The sequence below is a fragment of the Camelus ferus genome, chromosome 20 (assembly GCF_009834535.1).
Source record: "Camelus ferus isolate YT-003-E chromosome 20, BCGSAC_Cfer_1.0, whole genome shotgun sequence".
Lineage (NCBI taxonomy): Eukaryota > Metazoa > Chordata > Mammalia > Artiodactyla > Camelidae > Camelus > Camelus ferus.
The window spans coordinates 23,968,629-23,988,579 of NC_045715.1; the positions used below are offsets into that span (position 1 = coordinate 23,968,629).

The 19,951-nt window shown below is 38.9% G+C and overlaps 1 protein-coding gene across 8 annotated transcripts in view; it reads right to left on the minus strand.

The window, feature by feature from the left end:
* Positions 1-19,951, minus strand: part of SLC26A8 (solute carrier family 26 member 8) — a 53,066-nt gene that overhangs the window by 2,677 nt on the left and 30,438 nt on the right. For 5 of the 8 annotated variants that reach the window (XM_032462923.1, XM_032462927.1, XM_032462922.1 and 2 more), the window contains 8 exons: positions 16,269-16,416; positions 14,961-15,074; positions 10,114-10,191; positions 6,781-6,876; positions 5,390-5,647; positions 4,912-5,004; positions 4,673-4,804; positions 2,309-2,677 (listed from right to left, as the gene is read on the minus strand). In XM_032462923.1, coding sequence (XP_032318814.1) covers positions 2,309-2,677; positions 4,673-4,804; positions 4,912-5,004; positions 5,390-5,647; positions 6,781-6,876; positions 10,114-10,191; positions 14,961-15,074; positions 16,269-16,416 — 1,288 coding nt within the window. The remainder of the gene's footprint in view (positions 1-2,308; positions 2,678-4,672; positions 4,805-4,911; positions 5,005-5,389; positions 5,648-6,780; positions 6,877-10,113; positions 10,192-14,960; positions 15,075-16,268; positions 16,417-19,951) is intronic. The other 3 variants (XM_032462925.1, XM_032462929.1, XM_032462926.1) reach the window with 3 other exon arrangements.

Sequence of the window (19,951 nt, forward strand, 5' to 3'; positions counted from 1 at the left end):
CAGTAAAATGTGGCCCAGAGGTGGTCAAGTGATATAGCTGGGAATGGTATTCAGGAACCCTGAGGGTCATACTCAGAGCTGCTCTGCAAAGTTATATTTGACTTTAGTAAAACGTTAGATATTTAATATAAGATTAATAAACATCAGATGTCGACCTCAAGTATACCTCAGCCAGTGTATGTGCTCTGGGGCAATAAATCCTTATGTTCAATTCAAAGCAAGTCAATGTTAACCATAGTACTCTAAGACTGAGCAGATTCCATCCCTGAGCACTAAGTTAAAGTGTCAAAAAAAAAAAAAAAAAAACAAGTAAAACAGACAGACTAGACTTCTTTAATTACCAAAGGACACAAGAAAGTCATTCCTGATTATATGGTAAATCATTAAGTCATTTGGTAAAGAGCTACTATAGGTACACTCTAAATGAAAAGCAACTTCAATTTGTGAAATCTCATGAATTAAGAAGTCTAAATTGAGTGGTTGTCTCTAATAAGAATGACTCCTGGGAATTTTCTTAGTGAGTTTCAGTTTTCAATTATAAAGTAAACAAAATATAACTATTACCTCCAACAAGACGGTATATAACAACTGCAAAAGGAATGAAGAAACCTGTATTTTTAAAGTATGAGTGTGTACCATGGATCTCTGAGGGGTGTAGAGTTAAGGTGCTGGACACTGCCTCAGTGATGGGGCTGGAGCAGAAAGTCATCATAGGGCAGATGTGGCTGGGTCATGCCAAGGACCAGGACATATGGTGCTTCCACAAAAAAGGAAGACACAAGAGGAGGTGAGGATGGCACAATTGTACTAAAGAGCAGGGAGAAGAGCAATATAAAGTCAGATGTTAAGTTCCAGCGCTGGACAGGCCACTTACCAGCTGTGAGCCTAGGACTCTTCCAGGGAAATACAGCTTGTCTCTCAGGCCTGTTGTGGGAACTAAATGAGACAGTGTACATAAATGTGCTCAACTCAGTCTGGCAGGGAGTAGGCATTCAATAATGTAGGTTCAATGAAATCTGAAGTTACAGCTACAGTGTGAGACTGGGAGACAAGAACACAGCCCAGTAGTATGACCTAAGATGGAAAAGCCTCAAAGACAAGACACGATTGAGTATATTTGAGTCTGAAAATGAGGGGGGAGGGGTTGGTGGAAAGAGGACCTTGTGGATAGGAAAGCCCTTAACATTAATCTCTTCCATGCTTCTAATTTTATAGATGAGAAAACCAAGACCCAGTGCAGTTTACTAAGTTACCACTGTCTGATGGACAGTGAGCAGCAGTAAAGCCAGGGCAGAGCACATATCCACAGATCACTAACCAATGTTCTTTCTGCCACGAGAAGCTTCCTATTGCCTTAGACCAAAGAGGAGCTCAACCCACTTAAGACAGAATCACATTCCCTTAGGAATAAGATGTAAGATAAAATATTCATGAATATTTTGATAGAATAGGATCTGAGAATAAGAAGGAAAGCCAGCGTATCTCAAAAAAAGGTGGGTGCAGTCAGAGCTAGGAAGTAAGTGGGTTTAGGATGCGTAAGCTGAGCCATTGCCAACAGGAACAAGAGTGAGACAGAGGACTGAGAACTGAGATAAGCTGGCTGAAAAAAAGATATTGTACTTATGAGACATTAAACAGTAAAGCCAACACGGTTAGTTGTGCACCTAAAGTGTCCATATTGTACAAGAAGGAGAGAAATGAAAACTGCCTAAGAAACCAGAAAGTGGGAGAGAAGCCATGATTCAGGGAATACAGCTTTGGAAGGAAAAATCTTCCCTGCCCTTTTCGCCCAAAGATGCAGGCAGTGAAGAGGGAACTGGGGAGGACCCTAAAGGTACTAGATCAGGCAGCCCCACGCTTGTGATTTCATCACAACTTCCTCACATCTGAGTGCCTTTTACAGTGCCTAACTCTGAGCAGCTGAAGAGTGGAGAATTCCTGGTGAGCTTTTTTCTATAGTATTTGAACCTATTCCTTGAAAAATTCTGTAGCTAACTTCCAGGATGTGCTGGGGTTGCAGGATGGGGCACAGATTGCTGTTTCAATGGTGTTAAGAATTTTCTATTTTTCAGTCACTGAGAAATAATATGCCATGCATATGGAACCAACCCCAGTTCAGTAAATCAGAGTTGCTTTATTTTCTTTTTATTCTGGCTGACCTTAAACTGTCTTCTGTATTCTTGTTTCCAGTGGCCTAGGAGTCAGAGAGCAGCTGATTGGTGACTAAGAGGATTCAATCAGGATCAGGGCTGGGGTGGTGGTGGTAGGAAGGAATCAGAGCTCTTGTGAAAGCCTCCTTAGTACGTACCTGTCTTAATACGACCGAAGCCTGTGAATCCACCAAATGTACCATGGAGAAGTCCAGGATGATGGTGTGGATGAGGGGTTGAAGAGATGAGGCCAAGTAAGGCATGGGTGGTCTATCCCTGACCTGAGATTCGGAAGCTTCAGGGAGTGTTGAGAAGAGTCTGGAGGAATTATCAGAAGGCCAAACTTTCTCCACATCCTCATAGTTTGGTATTGGGTTTTCCTGAGATATGGAAGATGTTGTGTACGGTACTTGTTCATCAGACATACTTTGGTTTGTGTTCATGCTCTCAAAACGTGAGCAGCGGATCAGGTTAATGGAGGATGAGTACTTGTCTCGTTTACTTTCAAATCGTTCTGTGTAAACAACCTGGGACAACACAGTTAGGGGAGGACAATGATGAGAATCAAGCAAGGGCTGGGTGTACTCGCCACAATGCTGTTTCTATCCACCGTCTTCCCTCTTAGAAAACTTCTCCACAGGCTACGCGCATTTTTACTTAGATATCCGTCACTCCCAACTTAATTCATCTTTCCTTATCGTCACCACTCAGAGCATACCCCTCTCAACATCCCCACACGCATCAATGACATTGTCCTAGTGAGTCAGACTTATAACCATCTTTGATTTATTCCTTTCGCTCATCCCTGGATTCTAATTAGTCTCCAGTACCTACTAATACTTTGAAGTATTTCTTCCATCAGTCCCTTTTTTCCTTTTTTAAAAAATTTTGAACACATACAAAAATACAAATAATAGCTTTAAATGTCACATTAATAGAAAGTTATCTCCCTAGTCTGATTTAAAACTCTATGAATTGCTTCAAAATAATCTTGTGATTTTGAGGAGATTTAGGTGGCTAGGGGTATAGATGAAATGAGATTGGCTATAAGTTGATAAATCTTCAAGTGGATGATGGGTACATAGAGGCTCATTATACTTTTGTATGTATTCAAATTTTTCTGTGAAAAAACTTTTTTTTTTAAAGAACAACCTGGATGCAACTTGAGGCAATATGCTTAGTGAAATTAGCCAGTCACAAAAAGACAAATACTGTATGAGGTATCTGGAATAGCCAGATTCATAGAAATAGAAAGTAAAATGGGACTGGAAGGAGGAGGAACTGGGGAGTTGTTGTTTAATGGGTCAGGGTTTCAGTTTTGTGAGATGAAAAAGTTCTTGAGATAGATGCTGGTAGTGACTGCACAACAATGTGGATAAATTTAACACTACTAAACTGTACACTTCAAAACAGTTAAGATGCTAGATTTTATGTTATATGCTTTATATCACAATTAAAAAAAAAAAGAAAAAAACAAAAACTACCTGAAGACAGAGACCCTTAAAATTCTTTTTTCCTTTCTCATAGTGTCATAGGTCTGGGCACATAGTATGAGCCAATAAATACTAGATGATCATATTCTACTCTAAAATGTATTTGCTGATGTCCTATGAATACCCTCTACAATGCTCAGTGTGGTACAATGCTCAGTGTGGATACAAAATAAAAATTAGAGATAGAGTTAATTCTGTCATCTTGGCAGGGAAGTTGGTATTTTCCGGGAGATCAGTAGAACTGATGCTCCATTAGGGTGTGTGGGAATTAGAGTGGGTGTTTGGTGTTTGTAGGTGCCCATGTGAGGAGGGGGGTGGGAGCGTCTGTGTGTGGGAGACTAAATCTGTGCGTGCGTGCATGTTTATAGGTACAGTTGCCCCTCCAGGGTGTAGGTATGGACTGGGTGAAAGTCCCCAAAGCTAGAAATGAGTAGTCCTGCTCTGGGGAAAGGGAATATTGAGACCAAATCTGAGTTGGAAATTAATGAGCATTGTAATTCATCAGCCAAAAAATACTCTTCAGATGCTGTAAAATCACCATCTGTATTTATCTGCCCTCCACACCCCTATCATTTTCCTGGTCCCTGGCAGACTTCAGGAGATGCTGACAGATCCTTGGGAGGCCCAGCCACCTTGACCCTGCCCTAGCTGGAATCAGAAAACAATCTTTAAGTCATTTATTTTCAGAAATCTAAAGCTAGGTAGCTAAAGTGGAAGTTGAGGAAATAGGTACAATGGTCTCAATAGGCAAACTGTACTCTGTGTCCAGATAAGCTGCTGGCCATTGAGTAGTGACTCAAGAGTCAGAATATCTCCTCCTACTTCCTTTCAGGGCAAGATCTGAACCTTAAAAACCAGTGTCTCCATTTTTTGGGTAGAAATCTCTGATTTCCAATTACCTGTGGTGGGTCTAAGAGTTAAAATCCCTGAGGGGGTTTTCTTTTCTTTTCCTTTTTATTTTTTTAAACTATGACTGCACTTCTTTATCAAATGTGGAGAAAAATGCAGAAAAGAAGAGGTGTTTCTAACCCTGGGCCGTGGCTCCAGTTCATCACAGTTGCAGAAACACCGACAAATCTTCTGTTGCTGTGAGCCATCTTCACTTTGACTAAACAGGGCGTAAACTTCTTCTTCTGTAAGAGGCACCCTTACCATTTCAATCTGAAAGGTATAGGAGGGGTCTCTTGCAGATGGTGTATGGGGGAGAGGGGGAGAGCCAGGACAGGGAGGAGAACAGGTGGAGAAAGGCAGGGGAGGAAGGCCATCACCTCACTTAACAACTTGTGCTTTAGGTAGTAAACGTTTACAAATGTGATGGAATTGCAGCACTGGAAGATCTTCACCCCAGGAATGTTTGTAACCTGCAAGACAAATGGAAATTTGAAGGAAATGTCTCAGCTCTTTTATGGAGTAGGGGGAAAAAAAATCTTTAGAACCTCCTAGAGAATCTATATTCTTCTTTATAGAGGCAAGAAGGAGAAAATTCCTTCCTCCCATTTTCACCCCCCTGCTTTTCCTGCTTTCCTCTTTCCCCTCCATTTCCTCACTCCTCTTTTACTTGGCCATCCTCCCCGTAAAGTTCATTTCAAAATTATCCTTAACTGGCTGCATCATTTTCCCCATCTCCGTAAATGCGTATCTGTAGTGCAGCAAACAAGAACGAAGGGATTTTGTAGAAAAACAAAGCAGCGGGCCTGGTCCACCCCATCTTTTGGGCAAAGGAGTGGGGGTGATGTGGATTCTTACCTCTCGATAGTCATGGATGCTTCTATAAATATTGGTGTTGGGGATCTGACCCAGGAGGAGAATCTTAGTTCTGAAAGTAAATGCATTTGCCTTTAGGTCAAAGTTGCCTTGCCTTGCTATGGCCAGCTTCCTATTACCCAAGACAAAGTACCTGTGTGACTGAACAGTGATGATGAAAAAGGTAAAAGCTACTGAAACCAGTAGTCCAACATCCAGTCCCAGGAAAATTGCAGATATGAATGTCACCATCCAAGCAATCTTATGGAAAAGAGGAAGAAGGGAAAAGAAAGACCATGATAACAAGCAGAATTGAGAAAATCCCAAGTCCTATTTCTCAACTCACCTTTACTCTCTCCCTCCCAACACCTGGGATTTAGACAACAAATCCTACAGCCATAGGGACTGGTGCCATCACAAATAATTGGGTCCCAGGGGTGCTAGCAATTCTTTTATGCATCCCTGGTCACTTCTTTCTTCATCTCTCTTGAAACATCAGTTTCCTCACGTGCAAAATAGGGATAGTAATATTGATTTTATAGGTTTTGTTGAGATTAAAAGTCCTATTTGTAAAGCAACCCAGAACACTCCCCAAATTAGTGATTGCAATTTTAAGACCTATAATAGTTGCTGGGAATCCTTAACATCCCTTCCAAGCCCCTTTCCCACCACCTTTTCCATCACTTTCAGCAGATGACTTGACTTTCATCTTTACAAAGAAGATAGGCTGAAACCCCCTTAAATGTTTACTTCCCCCTCCACCTGCCACTTGTTAGTTAACATCTGCACTCAACCTTCTCCCCGATTCTTTTGGAAGTGCTGTCCCTCCTACTCAGAAGCTCTCCCTGTGCACTGGACCACATCCCTTCTTAAATCTCAGGGACATGGATCCAAAAATGATTCCCTTTTGCATCACTTTCCCTTTACTAGCTCCTTCTCCTCTCATTGTATGACATTCCCCATCTTTTATTTCTTGCTGTTTCCCCTTTATAGCTCTAGTTTTGTGCTCTAGAGAGAAGGAAGGTGCTCCATCACTCTTCCTGGCAAGACTTCCGTGTCTTATTAGGATTCGTGTCTCCTCTCCTAGGATGTATTTCTATTAGCTGGATTAAAAGTCATTCAAATATGCAATGTATGAGAAACCCTTTTTACCAGATCTGTATGTAACTGTTGCTACTTAATTAATTTTATTTGATTGAACTTTGCATCATTGGAATGGAGTCAGTACTTCCATGCACCAATAACCTTGACTCCTTTTTTTAAGCACAAATATAGTACTAGGCATCAAAGAGTGCCTAGTGTCCTTCACACTGATCTCCTTCGTCTGTTCTCTTCCCCTCTCTGCAGCCTTCCCCTCCGTCCTCCCTGACCTCAGCCAGTGCATCTACACTCACACAGTCATATTGGTTCTGCCTCCACAGATTTGGTAGGTTGTAAACAGTTTCAAGGTACGGTAGGGCGTTGCTCAGAACAATACCAGCCAGCACAGCCTGTGGGGAAAAGATAAACCCTGCTTCACTTTCCTTTCAGGGGTAAAACTTTCAAGTCTCCACAAAGGAACTACAGAGTCAGCCTCGCCAGCCAGAGATATTACGCACTGACAGTTCATAAAAATACCATGTCCGAGCTTCAGCTCACTGTCTAGTCAAATACATATTCTCCACATTTTTCTCTGCTCGCCTCCATGATTTGTCAAACACACAAGACGAGGCAAGGCCAAGTGACTGATTCGGCTGGTAGAGCTACCACAAGCCACAATCAGATCACTGATTACCAAGGGAAAGGAAGAGTAGCCACTGGTTGTGACCATCTAGCTCCTTCTGTTTCAGTATTGTCTCTTTCGGTGTATGAGGCAAGACCTACAGGGAGGCTGGCACCTTTGGCCATTTGTCTTATCTTTGTCTACTTGGCTTGACATCATCTATGTTACCAATGTTACCTAGAAACCATCCTCAGATGGGATGACAAATTAAGGGAATTTCCACTCACAGAAACTCTAAAATAGTTTCAAGTGGGCTTTTTTTTCCGGTCTAATCATGATGCACTTTAATTATCTCAACAATGAGATACCATTTTTCAGTCCATCAAATTAAACCAGCAAATTAAAAACATTGAAGATGCCCCATAAAAATGGCTGTTGAGTATGGTACTTTTGGAAAATAACTTGGCAATATATCAAGAAATGCTGCTATACTTCCACACAGACATTCTGTTTTACTTTTAGAAATCTATCCTAAATGTAGAAAGGGTAGACTACAAAATTACTCATTGTTGTGTTATTTATAGTAACAAAAATTCAGACAACTTAATATTCCAATAATAGGAAAGTGATTAAATAAGTTATAGTATGGACTATTGTGCTATATGTTAAATTAAAACAAGAATACCAGATTGTGTGTAGAGTTAGATCACAATTATACAAAGTACTATCCATACATAGAAAACAATATTGGTGAGACATATGCCAAAAGGTTAATAGTGGTTTATTTGTGATTGTGGATGATATTTTTATCTACTATGGATTTTCCAAAGTTTTAAAAGTAGGCATGTCTCCTTTTGTAATGGAAGGAATGTTTCTTAAATATAAGAAAATGAAGATCTATACTCATAGGGATGTAAAATCAGAGCCTCAACATAGAATCTAACCTATTTTAAGAAACATTTTCTTATGTTCATGAAGGCCCTGCATTAGCTTAACATTTCTTAGCCTCTTCCTAGCCAGCCTCTCCTCTATATACTCTGCCTGGGAATTAGAACTAATCCTACCACGAGGATGGCATCGGTCCAAGATTACTCTGGTTTTCTGAGGTTACTCAGTGACCAGTTGGACTCAACAGGTTGGTAGAGGAGGGAAGGGCAAACAAAGATGGAGTCATCAGAAATAACTTCTTCCTCATCTTCATCTTCTTTTCAATCAAGAATCTCCAAAAATTTCTGCAATTTGCAGGGAGATGTAGTAGGAAAGATAAGAAATCCAACTTCTTGGGCTTTTACAAGATTTTTGGCTTGAGGTATGGAGTATGAAGAGGAAACAAATCTTTGTAAAACAATGTATAATGAACATTTTACCTTTCTGAATATTAAGATAAAAGATGCTCATGTATAAAGAAGAATTAAATTTATATATAATTTCCATCATCTGAGAGATAACCACTGTTAACATTTTGGTATATTGTATGTATTTTTCATACTAAATTGGAACAATATTGAATATACTATTAAATCATGTTTTTTAAAAGTTGATGTTGATTTCCTTGCTAACTAGTTGAGATCCTAGCCAGGATGCTCCACCAATTACTCTCCTAAGGATTTTGCAACAAGCAAATGGTAGCTCAAAGAAGGAAAGAATCATTCATAGTTTAATACTTGCAGAGCCCCATTTTATAGAAATTCCGATATTCCACTGATCAGATTGTGTTCACATTTTCTCACCCAGAAACATCCTAGCTAGATGCTGTGAAAATAATGTGCCATACATGGTTAGCCAAAAGCAAGGGCTGTTCTATCCCCAACATATTTATAGTTAAGGGAGTGCTTACCTACTTTTACCACTACCCTTCAGTGAATTCTGATAGATTTTTTTATTTGAGATTTTTTAAAATTCTGATTCTTCTATAAAGCTATAAAGAAAAAAAATCATTGTTCAAAGTAAATTAGTGGGTGGCCCTCCTAAAATAGACTCCCAAGAGTTATAGCACCAGAGGTGCTATATAAACTAAATTCTGGAGATGGCTTCTGCTGGGAATCAGAGGACAGCTTGTGGGATAAACACAAGCTTAATCCCGCCCACCATGCATATATTCCATGGGTGGTTTCGAAGGTCCCTGAACCACAGGAGCAGAAGGCAGCCACAGCCTTGAGATGGTCCTGCTCTACTGAAACCTGATTCTCCAGGTGGAATAGATGTGTTCAAAAGAATGAGGATAATATTTACAACCACTTCAGCTTCAGGGACTGCCACCTCAGTGTGTATCCAGGCTGCTGCACCTGGAATAAAATCTCTCCCTCTCCTTAGTACTATCTAAAAATAGCTAAAGGGAACGTTATGGAAATTTAAAAGGAAATTATGGTCACTGGACATTGATCTATATTGTAACTTAGATTGATTATAGCCAGTAATTAATACACCTGGCATCTCTAAAAGTAAGGTCATCAGTCTCACACAAAAGGAAGAAATGGCACATAAGAGGCATCCTAGCTGAACAGAGTTAAACCTCAATTTCTATACCTTGCCTCCTACTGTTGTGAACTAACCAGAGGCAGTGTGGCAGCAGTAGGGGGAAGGAGTTCACATGAATGCAGAACAAGGCCTTCTGGAGACTGTTTAGGAAAACAGATGGCATGAATGCACAATGAGCTTCCAAGCCTGTGCTGGTAATGGGCGTTCTGGCATTTGAAGTCTATTTTGGTCATGTTTAACTGAATCCTTACTTCTGAAGTTTACTTTTTAACTTGAGCAATTTAAAAAAAAGTTTATTGAGAATAACAATTTTTTCTTGAGTGCTTATTATTTGTTCAACACCATTCTTTATATATTTTACATATTATCTTATTTGATTCCCAATTCCATGTGGTAGATGCTATAATTTTAAAGGAAAGCAACTAGAAATAGGTTGGGGCAATCGCTGGGGACAAGCTGAATGCAGTTCTTCTCAGAGATGCCCTACGAAGATGCTATCTGGAGATCCATTCTTTATTGACTTAGTTATCTGCTCAGTCCTACTTACATTTGGCAGCTCATAGAAGAAGCGTCCCACCTTCACCATCAGGAGCAGCATCACACCTGCGCCTACCAGAGATGCAAACTGAGGAGACAGAGCCGGTTGGAGAGAGACCATCAGGAATGTACTGGTCCCTGTCTGTAACTGAGGCCTTCTGCTTTGTGAGAAGCGTGTCATTTTCTCTTAAAAGGTGTTGAGTATAACCATCTAGCATAAGTGCATTTTTTGGTGAACATTTTTTAGGTCTTGTTAAAGTGCCAAACACAAACTAGGTACTCAATAAATACTTGACTAAGTGCATGAAGTCTTCCTGCCACAAATTGTCTTGGGTATTTGATTCTTTCTTGCAATAGCTTTGTGCTACGAATCTGAAGTCTCCTAAAATCTGACCTGCATCTCCTTCTAACTTTAACCTCTCTTTGAACAGTTTAGGAGAGCTCTAGTAGACTCACCACTGTCAGCCCTGAAATCCCAACTTTTCCACCTCGCTCTTTTGGAGCTTGGATAGCTTTGCATCTAACGGCTTCAGTGGGGCTTCATCTTAAAAATACCACGATATTCACTTCCAATTTTCTGACTTTAGGTTCTCTCTGCCTCGCTGCCATCAAAAAAAGTTACGAACATGAGTCAGGGCTGTATATAGCAGCTCTGGATCCTACCCCAGCTGGCCTGGCTACTCTGGGCTCAGTACTACTTGGTAAGCAGTGATTCAGACTGTCCAATACAGGTAGAAAGCTAAGAAGCATAGTTCCCTTTATAATCTCAAGGCTCTCTGGACATAGTCTTGAACGCATTATATCCCCTATTGATAAATTTCCATTGTTTAAGCCCCTGCTAATAAAAAAATAATACAAGGCAGTATAATTACCCACTGTGATGGGGGGAGAGGATGAAACTGTAACCTCAAGTTAAAACAATGGCATATATAAGCAAGAACAAGCAAGCTTATATCTAAACCATTAAATGACCACTCAGCAATAATTCTCTAATTTATTCTCTTTATTTCTTAGGTGTGAAAAAAATTGCTCCCTACTGGATTCCCTCTCACTGCTCATTGCTATTTGCCATATAAATGCAACACTGAAAATAGTAGCAATGAAATCAACGTCCTACTTCCTCCTTTCCCCGTCCTAGATGATTCACAGCTACGGGAGCAACTCAGCATGGAAAAGCTGTAGGAAGGATTCAAGAAAATGGATCACTACACCTGAAACTCGGGAAGTTGTCATGGCAAACATTTCATACACTGTGGAACTTAAAACAGGCAACTAAGAGCCATAAACTTCTCCAGCCAATGTACAAGCTAGCCTGATGCTGCACCTAATTTCAGGATCTGGCTTCAGGCATTCTTGTTTGGCACTATACAAAGAAACTGCTTTAATTAGCATAGGAACATATATCAGGACTTTTCCTTCCTACCACTCCTTTCCTCAAAAATTCTTCTGATTATTTTTAAGGAAACAAAGACATACAGATACCAAAATAAGTTATATAAAACTTAGTTTAAAATGAGTACAAACCAGATACTGAATCCCATAAAACTTGCTGCTCAGAGAGGGTTAGGAGGCCTGCCAATAATTGTGTCCCCCATGGCTGCACATGCAGGGGAGTGGGCTTTGGGATTAGAGGGCCATCCTTAGTGGCATTGTGCCTTAGGAGGATGCTTGATGGCTCTCAGAATCCCAGACTCAGTGCCTTGACAGGGTCTAGAGACAGCAAGCATGTGTAACTTTACATCTCATGCATGTTTTGCTTTTCTGCTCTGACTTACCATCACTTTTCCAGGCTTTCTTGAACAAAGACTGATTCTGCCTTCTTTCCGAGAATTTAAGGCAATACGAGTTCCCGCAGACCACAGCCACAAACGACATGCAGACCTTCAGATACCCACTGTTCCGTAAGTAGTGGACAGTATATTACCTACCATGCACCAGTCAGGGCACCAGCGGCCTGGGATAGAAGCTCTAATTTTTGAACATCTTAAGTGACAGGCACTATGATGGGCATTATTATCATCCAGTTTAATCCTCACAACTGAAAGGTTATCCTTATCTCCATTTTTATAGATGACAGCCTCAGAAAGCAAAAGTAACTTGCCCAGAGTCACACATCCAGGAACCACTAAGTCAGGTTTCAATCCACCTGACTGGCTTGACTTCAAAATCCAGGCTCTCCCCACGACCCCAGCTGCTTCCTCTAGAAATAATACAATTCACTTCTTTCTTTTATAATTTCTTTCTTTCGTTCTTTCCCCCCCCAAATAATAACTCATTTTTAAGCAGTTTTGGGAACCTGGGGACAAGGCAGGAAGGCTGGTCCTTGGAAAGCAGAGAACCAGGAAATGAACCCAATCACAGAGAAGAGGGAAGCACAGTGGTCAGAACTGGACAAGCTGGAAGGTGTAGTGGGAACAGTTAAACTGGGCCTGCCAGCAACTCAAGCCCAGGCCATGGAAGAATGGTTAATAGGTGTTGCTGCAACCAGTGAAGACAAGTGGGTTCTACACAGGGAAAAATTAAAGTGAAATACAGATACATTATATACAGTTTGTATTTATGGTTATAAGTAAGTAAGTAAGTACGTAAATAAGTAAGTAAGTAAGTAAGTAAGTAAATAGATAGATAGATAGATAGATAGATAGATAGATAGATAGATAAATAAAAGTGGCCCTTGGTGGCAGGTCGTATCTGAGAGGTTCAGAGCCATCCCCGTGGCTTCCCTTTCCTGTAGTCCTGGGGAGCTTTGAAAAAGTGGGGGTGTTCTCAGGCAGAGTGAATCAAAAATCTCCAGAGAAAAAGGGTGGAGAGTACAACCCCTGCTGTGGGATGAAGAAAGCTGAATGAGACTCAGAGACCTTTGCTGGTCCAGATCATCAACTCAGATTGGAGACTGGGTAGCTCCAATGTGTAGGGCCAGGGGCCAGTGGCATTCTCTGCTTGAACCAGCAATTTGCCCTGGATAAATCATCATCTTGGGGAACGGTTTACCAGCATCCCTAGGGACATGCTTCTCTGTGAAGGGTCACTGCACCACAGAGAGAGATGTCATTGATAGGGGAGTGTGTTGTATGGGAGAACAATGCAGCAGCAGAAAACAGAATGAGAACCACAGGCTGCCTCTGAGGCAGGCACTGTCCAACAGGCTAAAGGCAACTCTGAGGCTGAATGGAAATCCTTCTTCCTTCCCTCCATCAATTTATACATAACCTAACCCTTTTTCGATGAGCCATGAAAGTCCCACTTCCTCCATCATTCTCCTTCCTGCAATATTATGGCATTTTTTACTGACTGTATTTATTCTGCACTTAATTTTTCTTTCACTGTGATTTAGTTTTATCCAGGTGCATGCATCTTTTCTCCCCAAATTTGTTATACTTGTATACTAAATAAGCAAAGTGTGTTAACAAAAGTTGGCAAGAACTAATGTCTGGAACTGCCATTACCATTTCTTCTTTTATTGTATTTTCAAATTTAATTTTTAAAATTATTTATTTATTTTATGAAGGTACTGGGGATTGAACCTAGGACCTTGAGCATGTTAAGCACATGCTCTGCCACTGAGCTATACCCCCACTCCACTTCCATTTCTTCTTATCATAAAATCTTCTCATTTTGGCTTCAAAGTTTTTGCACACTTGCAAAGAACATCCGTCTTTTTAACATGACTCATCTTCCTTCTTTTTGCCAAATAGTAGTGCAAAAGAGCTACACCTTAAAGGCCAGTGTGTCTGGTAGAAGCTCAATAACAACAAACCCAGTCCACATAAAATATGACATGGTGTTACTCTAGACCCATGCTCTCACCCCTGCCTAACCTTATGACTTTTATTAGCTTTCACCCTATATTTACCCATAGACTGTGACACTTTATCTTTCCCATTCAAATTTAGTGTCCATTCTTTTGATGCTTTACTTTTTGTCCACGGCTATACCTTCCTACTGTGCTTTTGTGGACGAAGCTTGTCTTTGAATTCTGTCACTGCTTCTCTGCCTTCTGAACCTTGACTCATTCCCTGAGCTTACTCTGGTTTCAATTCTGATAGTTCTTTGGCATTTGTTCATGCTACATAAATGAGAGATAAAATAAAAATAAAATAAATGAGAGATGGGACAAGAGATGTCCCATCCCTCATGTTGTAAAGTTGTAACTTATCTGGTCATTTTAAAACTCATGATCACTGGACTTAAGAAATCTCATGCCTGCAGTTAGAGAGCTCACCTTTAGAGCCTTCTCTACCACCATTGTCCCTTCACCTCTTCTCTTCCATACACCTGTCTTTTAAGTTTTCTAATTCAGGATAACTGAAGAGAGTCTGACCTAGATAATTTTCTCTTATACAAAGGCAGAATGGTCATAAATTCCCCAGGTTCACCTAGACAAAGACTTTACCCTTTATCACGAAAGCCTCTTGTTATGCCTTTTGAGGAAGCCATAATGTTAGTTCTGCTGCCAGGAAGGAGAGAGTTGTATTAGTGCTTTCCCAGACTAGGGCTGAGAATATATCTCCCTGTGGGGAAAAAAATGTTTATTGGTGATGGTTAGTTTACCTGAAATATTATCTTTCAGGTACGTTACATGGAAAGTGGCTTTTTGTGGGCTAATATGTAGAAGCCTCTTACATAGAATAATATTTCTATAGAAAATGACTATCAAGTTCCACACTGACAGCATTGATAGGTTTTAAGACAAAAATCTAAGCAAAAATTAAGGTGAGTATGAAATCCAAATTCTTCCCAAAAGGATAATATTAAAATAGCAACATGGTTAAACTAATATAATCACCTTCTGTGAACATACATGTGAATGGACATATATGCCTTTATATATTAAAGGTCAAATTCTATTTCACACACCTGTTGTCTTCCTCCAGATTTATCCTGGATAACAGTCCTGATAACAGCACCAGTAAACACATAGGATCTGAAAAATGAACTGACGACATTGCAAAGGCCAATGGCTATTAAATCCTGTAAAGAAATAGCAAACATCTTAGACCCTTTATGTGTTGAAGAAGGCTGATTTGACTTTGAACTAAAGGTATACTGTTATTTCTTGTGTATGAAGATAGGGTTGTTTATATCACTTCAAGTAATACTGAAATATTAGAAACAACTGAAAGATGGCAAATCTCATTTTTACATTTTAGCTAGCAATCATGAGGAAAGCACTTTTTCCAGGTGAGAAAATGAGACTTTTGCCTTATTATTCTCCCTTACATGATCGCTAAGACTTAGAATAACAGAAGGAAACATAGTATTATTTTTCTTACTTCCTTCTATAGTATCCTAAAGTCAAAGCAGGACACTTCTTGCTTTCACATATCCTTTTTGATTTCTAGGGAAAGGGCCAAGCTCAGAGTAGTTGGAGATTTTTTTTTGCAATGACAAATACTAAGTGAAGTAAGCCAGAAAGAAAAATAAAAATACCATATGATATCACTTATGTGTGGAATCTAAAGAAATGAGACAAATGAACTTATTTATAAAACAGAAGCTGACTCACAGACAGAAAACGTGTGGTTACCACCGGTGGAAGGGGGTGGTGTGGAGGGATAAAATGGGAGTTTGGGATTTGCAGATACTAACTACTACTTATAAAATAGGTAAACAGCAAGACCCTACTGTATAGCACAGGGAACTAAATTCAATACCTTGTAATAACCTATAATGAAAAAGAATATGAAAAGGAACATATATATGTATAGCTGAATCATTATGCTGTACACCAGGAACTAACACATTATAAACCAACTACAATAAAAAAATTCTCTTTCAATTTAAAAAAATGACAAAGACAATTTCTGGGATAGCAACTTAGTTATATTATTAGCTTAGTTTTGATATTCCACTGCATTGACCTCTGAGAACTTGCTGGAAAGGAAGGTAAAAGGAGTTCTGCTAGCTTAACATGATGCCATAGGTTATCTCCCTGCCTCCCTATACCATGTCTGTTCTAGAGTAACAATACTCACATTAACTCAGGTGGCTTCAAAGCTAAGTATGCCACACTTCTCAAAAACCCTTTGGTAATTATAGTTCAAATTTTGGTCCCAGGGACTCTCTGGTTAGAGAAGAATCCAGTTTTCATGTTAGCAGGAGGCTCAAGTTAGAGAACAAAGACTAAAAGTTCAGAGAAAGTAATAGACAGGCCTGTCCTCTCACCTGGTTGGAATTGACGTCGTAGTTATGGAAGATGGCAATCTTCCTGCCCAGAAATACGAGCAGAGATGAGCTCACCACGGCTAAGGAGAAAGATTCTAATATAACTGCAGTAAGCATGCTCAAATCTGGTGTTTCAGGAAACAGGAAGCTGGAATAAAATGGTAGAATTATTCCTAGAGCACAGGAATCATTTATTGGCACCTCCCCTGACTTATCATATGTGGGTCAGGCCTGACTTTTTTTTTTTTTAATAAAAATAAGAGATAAGAGCAGTCACTGAAGCAGTAGCTTGCCAAAATTGCCAGCAAACCAAGGCAAGTTACAGAAGCCATTAAGAGAGCATGCTCTGCTATCTTCTAGTTCAAGGTTTCTGCCATGTGCCAATGGCAGCAAATAGAACAGGCAAAACAATAAAAGCTGAGGAAAAATGGTTTATTTACAGTGTTCAAGACCACACCAGGGGATAAGCAATAGGCAGACATCTAAGATGGTTTAGAGCTAAAAAGCTCAATATATCCCTTCTAGTCACACTCAACTCTCTCAGGGTATATAATTTCAGTCCTTGTCCTTTATACAAATTATAACTGATTCTATCCACATCTTTTTTCCCTCAATTTTTTTGTGGTGAAATATACATGAAATGAAATTTACCATCTTACCCATTCCATACTGTACAGTTCAGTGGTATTAAATATATTCATAATGTTCAACCATCAAAACCATCTACTCCATAATTCTTTCATGTTATAAAGCTGAAACTCTATACCCATTAATCAATAACTCTCCATTTCCCCCTTCACCCAGCCCTGACAACCACCATTCCACTTTGTGCCTTGATGATTTTGATTAAATACCTCAATAAGTGGAATCATATTGTATTTGTCTTTTTGTGATTGGCTTATTTCACTTAACAAAATATTCTCAAGCTTCATCTGTATTGTAGTATATGTCAGATTTTCCTTCCTTTTTAAGGCTGAATAATATTTTAGTGTATATATAGATTACATTTTACTTATCCATTCATCCATTGATGGACACTTAACAGTTTCTTCCAGTTTTTAGCTATTGCGAATAATGTTGCTATGAACGTGGGTGCACAAATGTCTCTTCAAGATGCTGCTGTTAATTTGGTGGGGGGTATTATATCCAGAAGTAGAATTTCTGGGTCATATGGTAGTTCTCTTTTTAATTTTTTGAGGAACCAATGTACTACTTTCCACAGTGGCTGTACATTTTACATTTCCTCTAACAGTGCCCAAAGTTCCATTTTCTCCACATCCTAACCAACACTTGCTATTTTCTGTCTTTAAAAAAAAATAGTAGCCATTCTAATGGATGTGAGGTGGTATCTTCTAGTTTTGAATTGCATTCCCCAAATGATCAGTGATGTCGAGCATTTTATGTGCTTCTTGGCCACTCCTATATCATCCTCCTATATCGTCATTTCCCCACTTTTTGAGTCAGGTTGTTTGTTTTTTGTTGCTGCATTTTGGGAAATCTCTATATATTTTGGATACTGATCCCTTATCATAGGTGATTTGCAAATATTTTCTCCTATTCTGTGAGTTGTCGTTTTTCTCTGTTGATAGTGTCTTTTGATGCACAAAAGATTTTAATTTTCATGAAGTCCAATTTGTCTATTTTTTGCCTGTTCCTTTGAAGTCATAGCCAAGAAATTATTGCCAAATCCAATGCCATGAAGTTCTTGTCCTATGTTTTCTCCTAAGAGTTTTATAGTTTTAGGTCTTACATTTAGGTTTTGATCCATTTTGAGTTAATTTTTGTATATGGTGTTAGATAAGAGTCCAACTTCATTCTTTTGCACGTGGATATCCAGTTTTCCTAGCACCATCTGTTGAAAAGATTGTCTTCTTCTCATTGAAAGGTCTTGGCATCCTTGTCATTTGACTATGTATGCAAGGATTCATTTCTGGATCTTCATTCCATTCTATTGGTTTATGTCTGTCTTTATGCCTATACCACACTGTTTTGATTACTGTAGATTTGTAGTAAGTTTTGAAATTAGTAAGTATGAGTCCTCTAACTTCATTCTTTTGCAAGATTGCTTTGGCTATTCAGAGTTCCTTGAAATTCCATATGAATTTTAGGATGGGTTTTAATATTTCTGCAAAAAAAAATCATTGGGAATTTGACAGGGATTGAACTGAATCCATAGACTTCTTTGGGTAGTATTAACATCTTAACAATATTACGTTTTCCAGTCTATGAACATGGAAAGTATTTCCATTTATTTCCTTCTTTCATCAGTGTTTTGTAGCTTTCGTCGTACAAGTCTTTCGCCTCCTTGGTTAATTATTAAGTATTTAATTCCTTTTGATGCTATTGTGAATGGAATTTTTTTCATAATTTCTTTTTCAGATTGTTCACTGTTAATGTATAGAAAAGCAACTGACTTGTGTGTTGACATTGTATCCTGCTACTTTGCTGAATTTAATTCCAACAGTTTGTGTGTGTGTGTATCTGTGTGTGTGTAATCTTTAGGGTTTTCTACATACGAAATAATCATCTGCAAACAGGAATAATTTTATGTCTTCCTTTCCTGTTTGGATGCCTTTTATTTCTTATTTATGCTTAATTGCTCTGGCCAGAATTTCCAGCACTATGTTAAATATAAGGGGTGAAAGTGGGCATCCTTGCCTTGTTCCTGACCTTAGAGGAAAAGTCTTTCAGGCTTTCACTATTGAATGTGTTTGCTGTGGATTTTTCATATAGGAGTTTCATTTGTCAAGGCAGTTTCCTTATATTCCTAGTTTCTTGAGCATTTTTGTCATGAAAGGGTGTTGAATTTTGTCACATGCTTTTTATGCATCAGTTGAAATGATTGTTTTTCTATTCATTCTGTTAATGTGGTATATTGCATTGATCTGTTTTTGCATTCCAGGAATAAAACCCACTTATTTACGGTGTAAAATACTTCTAATATGCTGCTTAATTTGGTTTCCTGGTTATTTTTGAGGATTTCTGTGTCAGTGTTTGTGAGTTTTCTTTTGTTGTAGTATTTTTGCCTTACTTTAGTATCAGGGTAATGCTGGCCTCATAGAATAAGTTGGGAGGTGTTTCCTCTTCTTCAATTTTTGGGAAAAGTTTAAGAAGAACTGGCATTAGTCCTTCAAATGCTTGGTAAAATTCACCTGTGAAACCATCACCTGAGGACTTTTCTTTGTCAAGAGATATTTGATTATCGATTCAATCTCCTTACTAACTTTAGGTTTATTTAGATTTTCTGTTTCTTTATGATTTAGTCTTAATAGGTTTTGAGTTTCTAGGAACTTTTCCATTTCATCTAGGTTATCAAATTTGTTGCATATGGTTGCTTATAGGAGGAGGAGGAGGTTTCTTATAGTAAAATCCTTTTTATTTCTCTTATAATCCTTTTTACTTCTGTAGAATTGGTAGTAATATCCTCACTTTCATTTCTGAGTTGGTCATCTCTCTTTTTGTCTCAATCCATCTACTTAAAGGTCAGTTTTGTTGATCTTTTCAATGAACCAACTTTTACTGTCATTGATTTTCTCTGTTGTTTTTTTATTCTCTACTTTATTTATCTCTGCTCTAAATCTTTATTTCCTTCTGCTTTCCTTCAGGTTGAGTTTGTTCTTTTTCTAGTTCCTTAGAGTTGTAAAGTTAGGTTGTTGATTTGAGATCTTTCTTGTTTTTTAATG